At 44.6% G+C, this 9,744-nt stretch overlaps 2 protein-coding genes and 1 pseudogene across 2 annotated transcripts in view; 2 read left to right on the top strand and 1 right to left on the bottom strand.

Moving 5' to 3' along the window:
• The window catches only part of Znf597 (zinc finger protein 597), a 19,716-nt gene extending 18,229 nt beyond the window's left edge, over positions 1-1,487 (top strand). The window contains exon 4 of the mRNA XM_031360766.1: positions 1,391-1,487. Coding sequence (XP_031216626.1) covers positions 1,391-1,472 — 82 coding nt within the window. The 3' untranslated portion in view covers positions 1,473-1,487. The remainder of the gene's footprint in view (positions 1-1,390) is intronic.
• Positions 1-6,388, bottom strand: part of Znf174 (zinc finger protein 174) — a 7,791-nt gene extending 1,403 nt beyond the window's left edge. The window contains exons 1-2 of the mRNA XM_031360811.1: positions 5,309-6,388; positions 4,101-4,320 (exon numbers count right to left, since the gene is read on the bottom strand). Of these exons, the coding sequence (XP_031216671.1) occupies positions 4,101-4,320; positions 5,309-5,710 (622 nt within the window). The 5' untranslated portion in view covers positions 5,711-6,388. The remainder of the gene's footprint in view (positions 1-4,100; positions 4,321-5,308) is intronic.
• A 2,309-nt stretch (positions 6,389-8,697) lies between these two features.
• LOC116086762 lies at positions 8,698-8,873 on the top strand (annotated as a pseudogene).
• Positions 8,874-9,744: the final 871 nt, after the last annotated feature.

The following is a 9,744-nucleotide window of genomic DNA, read 5'->3' as shown; positions in this document are numbered from 1 at the left end:
AAAGAAAAGGAATAGAAAAACAGAATAGAAAAAAAAAATCAGAACTAAGTACCAACAATGAAGAAGGATAACAATTGAAGGGTTATTATTTATTGACAGGGTCAATCATATCACCTAGGTTGACTTCAAACTCTAGAGCCTAAGTGATCCTCCAAGTAGCTGGGACCATAGACACATACCACTGCACTTTGAATAAGTATCTCTTTCTTACATGGACAAAGACTGACACCTTCCTTCTGTCAGAGATGATAAATCCAAGTACTATGTTGTTTTTCTCATTACACTGTTGATAGCCTAAGTACTTAGAAAATGGAATACAGATTAGATGTGTATCCTAGTTAAAGAAACTATCCACCTTCTGACAGAACTGAGGATCAAGATGGATCTGAGCTTGACTAGGCCAGGGAAATGGAGAATCAGGAAAAGTTTGTTCTCATGTGCTCAATACACACTCACCATGGCATCCAGAGACAGATGTGACTGCTGGGCATTTGAAATGCCTAATGTGGCTGGGGAGCTGAATTTTGGATTTTAATTAATTTTACATGTAATGAGGAGCTCAGACAATTATCGCCAAGTATTTCATCAAGGTTTTTCTCTGTTCACTTTCTGAGACGGGCTCACATAGCCCAGGCTGGTCTCAAACTCACTACACTGCCTCCACCTCCCAAGTGCTGAGATCCCAGGCATTCATTCACATCTGTCTTCATCAAGGATCTTAAGAACAATTCAAATGGGAAAGGAATCATTTTCTGGCAAGTGGCCCTGGAATCACTGGATTTTCATGAGCTTCAAGAAATCTTAAAGAATCCCATTTTGACTGAACATCTGTGTTGTCCATCCCCAGTGTAGAAGTATGGGGTGGGGTGGGGGGGTGACTGGGTCATAAAGATGGAGCCCTCATGAATGGAATTAGTGCCTGTCAAAAAGATGAAAAGCCTCATCTTTTCCCCATTTGCTGTTTTTCTTTTTTTTTTAAACTTTTATTGCATTATGATGAGAAAAGTTACATGATTTCAATTTATCTGAATTTGTTAACATTTAAAAACATTTTAATTAAATAGAACTGAATCACATTCTTGTTTCCCTTTTGTACCACTGCTCCTCCCATAGACCCCCCTTCAATACCTATAATATCTTTTTTGTCATATTCCTTAAAATTTATAAAATATTATAACAATAAAAATAAGTATTATAAAAGTTTGATATAAAACAATAATCAATTTAACAGTCTTATGTAGATGCTCATCTACAGCAATAGTGAAAATACATTTCTCTCAATATAAATTTTAAAATAACTCCAAACATATTAGCTGTATACTTAAAAATAATACATCACTACTAGTATTTTCTTAAATGAACATTACAGTCTTGCTGTTTTTCTTTTCAGCCACATGGGACACATGGCAGGTGCTACCATGTGGTCCAGACACTGCACCTGGTGGTACCAACTTTGGACTTCTTTTTGTTAGTGTGTACCTCTCTAAAGCACAGGAGGCCAGAAATAAATGTCAAATGTCGTGTCACTCTGCTTTATTCTGCTGAGACAGGATCTTTCACTGACTGAGCTAAACCCTTCTGTGTCTTGCCCCTGCCCCCACCGCCAGCACTGGCATTACAGAAGCACACAATCGGGCCTGTGTGTGTGACTTGTAGGGATGTGAACTCAGCAAATACTCTTACCCACTAAGCCAATTCCCAGCTGACTTTGAAACAGTTAACAATAAATCTGTTGCCCAGCCTAAGGGGCTTTTGTTATAGTAACCTCAGTAGCACACACAAAATTATCACATATAAAAAAGACTAACTCCAGATGACTGGCAGAACTAAGCAACCCATAGAGAACGTAACTGTGACTCTGAATCATTTGATTGGGCAATGGGATTTTAGCTAGGACTCCAAGAGCCGATGTGAAGGAAAAAACTCAGAGACTATCAATATGCAAACCCTGGGCTGCTGAGATGGCTCCGAGGGTAAAGGCAACCCCTGGCCAAGCCTGATGACATGATTTGAACCCCGAGACCCACAGAGTGGAAAGAGAGAACTGTATCTCTGACTTCTGCACATGTAATGTGCATTCCCATACATACAGATACACGGAAAATATAAATGTAGTACAAATGTTTTAAAAACATAAAAAAAAACGAGCAGTGGTGGCACAAGCCTTTAATCCCAGCACTTGGGAGGCAGAGGCAGGTGGGTTTCTGAGTTAGAGGCCAGCCTGGTCTACAGAGTGAGGTCCAGGACAGCCAGGGCTACACAGAGAAACCCTGCCTTGAAAAACAAACAAACAAACAAACAAAAAACAAAACATAAAAAAAAGTTGTGCTTCATGGAATATCATCAAAAAACTAAAAAGTCACAGAGTGAGAGAAAACATGAATTATCATCTGTGAGGTCTAGGATCCAGGTCACTTTTAAAACTCTTAAACCTCAACAATAAAAATACAAATCTCCCAAGTTAAAAACAGGCTAAGTATAGGACTAGAATTTTTCTGTAAGCTGGGAGTGATGGCAAAGGCCTCTTGTCACAGGATCTAGGAGTTGAAGGCTGGAGGAGCAGGAGTTCAAGTTCACCCTCAGCTCTGTAGTATGTAGTAGCCTAGGATACATTAAACCTGACAACCAAAGACAAGGTATCAGGTTGCCTTTTCATAATGTCTTATTATATGTACTATGTGTGTGTGTCTGTATGTGTCTGTGTGTGTCTGTGTGTGTCTGTCTATGTGTGTCTGTGTGTGTGTGTCTGTGTGTGTGTGTCTGTGTGTCTGTGTATGTCTGTATGTGTGTGTCTATGTGTGTGTGTCTGTGTGTGTGTCTGTGTGTGTGTCTATGTGTGTGTGTCTGTGTGTGTGGGTCTGTGTTTGTGTGTGGGTCTGTGTGTGTGGGTCTGTGTTTGTGTGTGGGTCTGTGTGTGTGAGTCTGTGTTTGTGTGTGTGTTAGGGATAGTTGTTTGTATGATTGTATGTGTATTGTGAGGTGGTTGTTTATATGATTGTGTGTGTGTGTCTATGTGTGTGTGTCTGTGTGTGTGGGTCTGTGTTTGTGTGTGGGTCTGTGTGTGTGGGTCTGTGCTTGTGTGTGTGTTAGGGATAGTTGTTTGTATGATTGTATGTGTGTTGTGAGGTGGTTGTTTATATGATTGTGTGTGTGTGTTAGGGATGGTTGTCTGTGTGATTGTGTGTGTGTGTGTGTGTGTATGTATGTATGTATGTATTAGGGATGGTTGTCTGTATGATTGTGTGTGTGTGTGTGTGTGTGTGTGTATGTATGTATGTATGTATTAGGGATGGTTGTCTGTATGATTGTGTGTGTTTGAAGGTCAGAGGACAACCCTTACAGATGTGATTCCCTCCTTCTATCATGTGGACCCCAGAGATTGAAGTCAGTTTCCAAGCTTGGTGGCAAGTGCCTTTACCCACAGAGCCATCTCACTGACCAGGATATATAATTTAATAAACACATGAAATAATGCCAAACACAACTCATTAGGGAAATGAAAATCAAAACCTCAAGGGATATTACATCATGATAAAACAGATGGGAGGAAGTGATGTCAAGGATATGGACAAGCACCCTCCACTTTATAGACAGGACCATCATGATAGTACAGTCACTTTTCAAACGAATCCAATAATTCTTCAACAAACAAACAAACAGGCTGGATATGGTAATTCAGGCCTTTAATCCTAGCACTTGGGAAGCAGAGGCAGGTAGATCTCTGTGAATTCAAGGCCAGCCTAGTCTACATAATGAATTCCAGACCAACTGAGCTGCACAGTGAGACATTGTCTCAAAAAAAAAAGTCAGTTACCATATGTAATTTTATAAGTCCAGGAAAATGGATTAGTAAGTAAAGGCTCTGGCTACTCAAGCCCAGAGACTAGAGTCTGATCTCTACAACCCAAATAAAGATAGAAGGAAAGAAATGTTGTCCATAAAGTTGTCCTTTGACCTCCACAAGTGTACTGTGGTACCCTCCACACATACAAAGTAATCAATTTTAAAGGGAGTATATGCAACACAACTGCATTTGCAGAACCATGAGAGGCTGTGATGGAAAAGGGCTGGTGATAGAGCCAAGGATCCAGATTGGTTACCTGTCTCAGTCAATCTGAGGACTGGTTCCTGGAGGAGAGACTTCTCCCAATGGTGGGGACTCAGCTGCTCATGAGATCCTCCCCAGGAAGGCTCTTCCAGAGAGTTCTCCTGAATATCTCTTCTAGGAGCTTGGGGTTGGAAGTCTCGAAGTTCTTGTTCTACAAGCTGAGCTCCTGTTTTCTCCAAGAGCACCTTTTGCCCTTGCATACAGACGGTCACCTAGGAAAAGGGCTATGCATTAATTCTCCATTCCTTGATGGCCCTTGCATACAGACGGTCACCTAGGAAAAGGGCTATGCATTAATTCTCCATTCCTTGACGGCCTGAGAGCTACTGACACTCACTGCTATAGAGTGACCCCTTTACCCTGGGAAGACCTGGTAATGACCTAGAGACTTCCGTATGCAGAGCAAAAAGAATGAGGTTGCCTCACCGTCTGCCAACCTTCCCAGGTAGTGCCCACAACTTGGGCCAAGATCATCAAAAGAGAACTGGCAAAAATACCAAAATCATCATGAACAAGTGCTCCCTGGATCTCCAACCGCTCTCTGCTTCTGCTAGAGACAGGCCCTGTGAGAATGGAGCCAGTATGGTAAGGGGCCACTGGAAACCATTCCAACTTGGTAAGTTTTCCTGTCAGAGAGAGTCAGGATACTCAGATCCAACAAGGCTGTCCCACCAGTTACTCACTCCCCTTGGTGACTCCAGCTGGGCTTTCACTTGGGGGAGGGAGTGGGGCAAGATGCCTGGACAGACAGCAACACCCGAGAACTGAGCTAAGACTTTCCCATTCAAAGGCAATATTGTAGAAACTTCACTGGAACAAAGTTCACAGAGCTTCACAAAGATTAGTTTCCTAGGGAGCACCCTAGACCTGTTGGCTAAGAATTCTGATTGTAGCAAAGTTTCAAGATGTGGGTCAGGGAAGATCTGACAGTAGAGATTCCTTAAAACTACTCTCATAAGGTTACTGGGGTCTATGAAGGAATAGCTTAGTCCTCTGCTTCCTCACTGGGTGCCAGTGGCTTGGTTACCTGAAATCCTGTTATGTTGTGGAGTGGGGATAAGGGGCATTCCTCCAGACTGGAAGCCCCTTTTGAAGCCATCCATTCCTATAGAATCTCTAACTAGGGATCATGAGACAAAACACTACCCCAAAAGACAACAAAGACATTACCTAGAACCCACAGAAAAAGGACCTCCTTACCCACTGCTTTGGTTTTTTGGATGCTCTGTGCAGATCTTCCACCAGAGTCACAATCTCCCTGCTGCTCTTTGGATACTGATGCCAGACCTGTGCCTGGATCTCTGGAGGTAGGATGACCAGAAACTGCTCCATCACTAGGAGCTCCAAAATCTGCTCTTTAGTGTGTAGTTCAGGCTGCAGCCACTGCTTGCAGAGCTGCTGAAGGCAGGAGAGCGCTTCCTGGGGCCCCGACACCTCCTGATAGCAAAAGCGTCTGAAGCTCTGGCGGGAAAGCTCGGGATCAGGATAGGCTTTTTGCTGAGGGGGGCCACGTTTTTCTTCCAGCTTCATTATTATGTGTCTGTCTTGCTTGTCAGAATTCTCAGTGTGGGTTCTCAAAGTTATCTCCATTTTAGCTGCCATTTTGGGGGCTCTGGGAACAATGTCACTCTAATCGTGAACTGATTACGTCTTCTGGGTCATTGCTCTGGAGAAATCTGATGGCTAGAAAAATGTTAGGAACGAAGCTCCTCTGGAAGTGTTAGAGAAGGACCGCAAAGACATAGCTTTCTCATTTGCTAGTCTTTATCCCAGACTCAAATCAAGATAGTTCCCAGTCTTTTCGTCAACGTTTAAGGAGAAAAGTCATAATATCCCAGAAGGGAGGGAGTATTTTATTCTGGTATCTGGCGAAATTCACAACACGCTCTAACGGGCTGGTAGAGGGATCCCTAGGGAAAGTTTAGGCTATCTTGCAGGTAGCTTGCACCAACTCTTCGGCATCTGGCAGACACCGACCTGATCCAGTACCTCTGAGCCAAGGCCACAGCGCGGCCACAGCGTGGTTAGGGGTAGGGAGTGCGGCTCCGCGGCCCAGCCAGCTCGGCCTGGTGAGACTGCGGCAAGGGGACACGCAGCTCCATCGCAGTGTTGGGTGTCAGCCCCAGCAGCCACCTGCGACACTACGTTCTGAGGCAGCTTAGAAGTCAGCGCCCGCCTGCAGGTGACCCACCTTTCCAGAGACTGGACACCGGGAACCCAAGAGCACAATTTAGGGGCGGGGCCGGAGCCCGGCCGCTCCAAGCTCTACCCACGGGAAGGCCCGCCTCTCTTCTACAAGACTGGGTCTCCGGGACATCGGTAATCTTTTATTGGCTGTTGGATCTATCAATCAGTCGCAGTGCCTCTTGGGAGTCGTAGTCCAGTGGCTAGTCCAATGTACTGCCTAATGCCAGATAGTTGGCCTCACTCGGTTGGTTGAGGGAATCTGGGGGAGCAGAAAGTGCGAGGCTCGAGCGAGTCCTCCGTGTGGAGAGCTTCAGATCAGGTCTCACATTAGCCGGGAGGCCTTCCCTCTTAGGACACGTCTGTGCTGTACTTGAAGCAGGACCCAGGGGTTGGACGGAACTCGCTGAAACTCGTTCTCCACAGCAGGATCTTAACTTTCTCTGACCTCTCCTCTAGGGTTTTTCCTATTCTGCATTGTCTAACCATCACAAATGATTCAATGAAAGGTAATAAGTAGGAAACAAAGTAGTTTGCCCACTGCAAGGGCTATCTTCAGAGTCTGAGGTAAAGGCCGACAACCTAGTACTATCTACGCTATGCAATGGCGAAAGAGCAATCCCTGTCTTCACAGTCGATGAAGGAATAATTCAGTGATGAATGGAACATACCAGGTTAGTGTGGGAGTCGTTAAACCAGGAGAGCATCTATTAGATGCTCTTGAGTTTCACGAGGTACAGGATATGAGAGAAAGTGTAAGGCAACTACAACTTCTATTATTGAAGATCAACCTTAACTTTTTTGTACACTTCTTCGTATGCTTGAAGACTTTAGACCCTCTCCCCACATACTAACATCTTAACATTTCCAAAAATCATTTCTCCTATGATTTTTGCCTTTCTTCCACAGCTCTCGTTTATTTTAAATTTATTTTTAGGTGTATGGTGTTTTGCTTATATGTCTGTCTGTGTGCCACGTGCATACCTGGTGCCCATGAAAGCCAGAAGAGAATGTTGGAATCCCCTGAAACTGGAGAGTTGTGAGCTGTCATGTGAGTGCTGGGAATCAAACTCAGACCCTCTGGAAGAGCAGCCTGTGCTGTATACAGTGAGCCATTGTTAGATTCCAGGTGGATGTCCCACTCACGAAGACACAGACGGAGATCGATGCAATAAGCAAAAGGTTTTTAATAATCCAGCATACTGGGGTCGTCCCGCATTTAGGCAAAGGCGACCCCGGGGAACGAAAGCACACACTCTTTATATCCTTTCAGAACATAGTTTTACAGTGTGAGTTGGTTATCTTTCCCATTGTTCTTCGTTTCTATTGACCTTTGTCCCCCAGGTGAGAAGATACTTGTTGCAGTAGGAGGGGTGGAGGGAGATCTACCCCCTCCTGGGGACGTTTCCTGGAACAGGGCATTACTGCTTGCAGTTAGGGCATCTCTTGGGGATGGATGTTTGTTCAGTAAACCCTTTTGAAGCTCTCTGTCTTTAGGCTTAATGGACATTCCTTGCTCCTCAGTATTTTTATGAGATGTCCCTGTTTGCTTAATTCTTACACCATCTTCCCAGCTCCTTTTATTTTTACTCGTTATATATAATCTTTTTGTTGTTCTGAGACTTCTCACAATATAGCCCAGTATATAATTCTTCAATCTCTGCTTCCCCAGTGCTGGATAATAGTCATGTGCAAGCATGCTCTAGAAAACTTTTAATTTTTTTTTCTTGAGGCTGAGAGATAGCTCAGTTGATATAGTGCTTACCACGCAAGCATGAGGACCCATGTGAAAAATCTGGATGTGGTGATGAGCTGTAATCCCGATGCTGGGGAGTGGAAGGAGAGCAAGTGGATCATTGGAACTCCCTGCCCACCTACCCTAGCCTAGGTGCTAATTTCTAGGCCAATGAGAGATCCTGCCTCAAAATAGCAAGGTGGAAAAAAGGAAAAACCAACCAAACAAACAAAAAAACCCAAGAGGCCTGGAGGCGGGCCTGCAGGCAGGCACTTGCTGCTCTTCTAGAAGATTTGAGTTGTAGTCCAAGCACTGTGTCAGACAGCTCACAATCATATATAACTCCAAATTCAGAGGATCCAACACCTCTGGCCTCCACTGCCACCTCACATGTACATGCCCACATATAGGCTCACACACCTACATATAATTAAAAATAATAAATAAATCTTTAAAAAGTTTAAAAAGCAGCCGGGCATAGTGGTGCATCTCTTTAATCCCAGCACTCAAGAGGCAGAGGCAGGCTGATCTCTGTGAGTTCAAGGCCAGCCTAGTATACGTAGTGAGTCCTAGAACAGCCAAAGCTATATAGTAAAACTCTGTCTTGAGAAAACCAAAGTTTTAAAGGCAAGTAACAAACTGTGGAGCCTGGCGTGGCCCTGGTGGGGAAAGAGTGACATGGTGCCTGCCCCTAGTTTATTGTTAGTGCTTAACAAAGGCAGACCTCTGAATTCTTTTGCACTGTTAAAAAAATGTATGCTTGTGCTGACCCCTGCGATTTCTCCAAATGTGGGAAACTCGACTGCATAATTTGTGGTAGTGGGGGACTGCATTTGCACTCTCCCCTTAAATTAAAAAAAAAATGTATGCTTGCTGTCCCTTAAGAATCAAAGGACAGGCCGGGCGGTGGTGGCGCACCCCTTTAATCCTAGCCCTTGGGAGGCAGAGGCAGGTGGATTTCCGAGTTCGAGGCCAGCCTGGTCTACAGAGTGAGTTCCAGGACAGCCAGAGCTACACAGAGAAACCCTGTCTCAAAAAAACCAAAAAAAAAAAAAAAAAAAAAAAAAAAAAAAAAAAAGAATCAAAGGACTAGGATCACAGGATGCCGACTCATAAGATAATCTAAAGGAAACCTGAAGTAAATGATTAGATTAATGTGTAAAATAAAAGACTGGACCGTGTTCTGCAGGACATGAACTCTCCAGAGAATTGTTTTATGATAAAAAAAGAGAGAACGGCTATGGTTGTGCATTCTGCATCGCTGAGGTATGTGAACCCTGCTAGGGCAGACAAAATGTGGGGTGCTAATCTACACTTGACCCTACGCCCCATCAGGGTTAGGCTGGAGGGAAGCACTGACACACCATTGGGGGTGGGAGAATGCAGCCTAAAATGGGGACTCTAGCTTGGGTAAGAAATGAGGCAGGCAGAGGCCAAGGAGGCAGGGGTGTTAGAAGAAGGGGACTGCGCGGGCCTGCTAGGATGAGACCTGGGGGAGGAGGGAGAAACTCTGGCTTTGCTTAGCAGTGAGTGCCCAGGGAGTGCAGAGGGGCAGTGCCCAGGGAGTGCAGAGGGGCAGCACAGTTCTGTATGAGGAAGGCTTTCTCCCAGGGCAGTTCTTGATGAGAGAGACAGACAGTCCTGATGAGAGAGACAGTCCTGATGAGACAGACAGACAGTCCTGATGAGAGAGACAGACAGTCCTGATGAGAGAGAC

This window comes from Mastomys coucha, unplaced genomic scaffold, assembly GCF_008632895.1.
Source record: "Mastomys coucha isolate ucsf_1 unplaced genomic scaffold, UCSF_Mcou_1 pScaffold12, whole genome shotgun sequence".
Taxonomy (NCBI): Eukaryota; Metazoa; Chordata; class Mammalia; order Rodentia; family Muridae; genus Mastomys; species Mastomys coucha.
The sequence above is the reverse complement of the archived record's forward strand: the minus strand, read 5'-3'. Positions and strand labels throughout refer to the sequence as shown.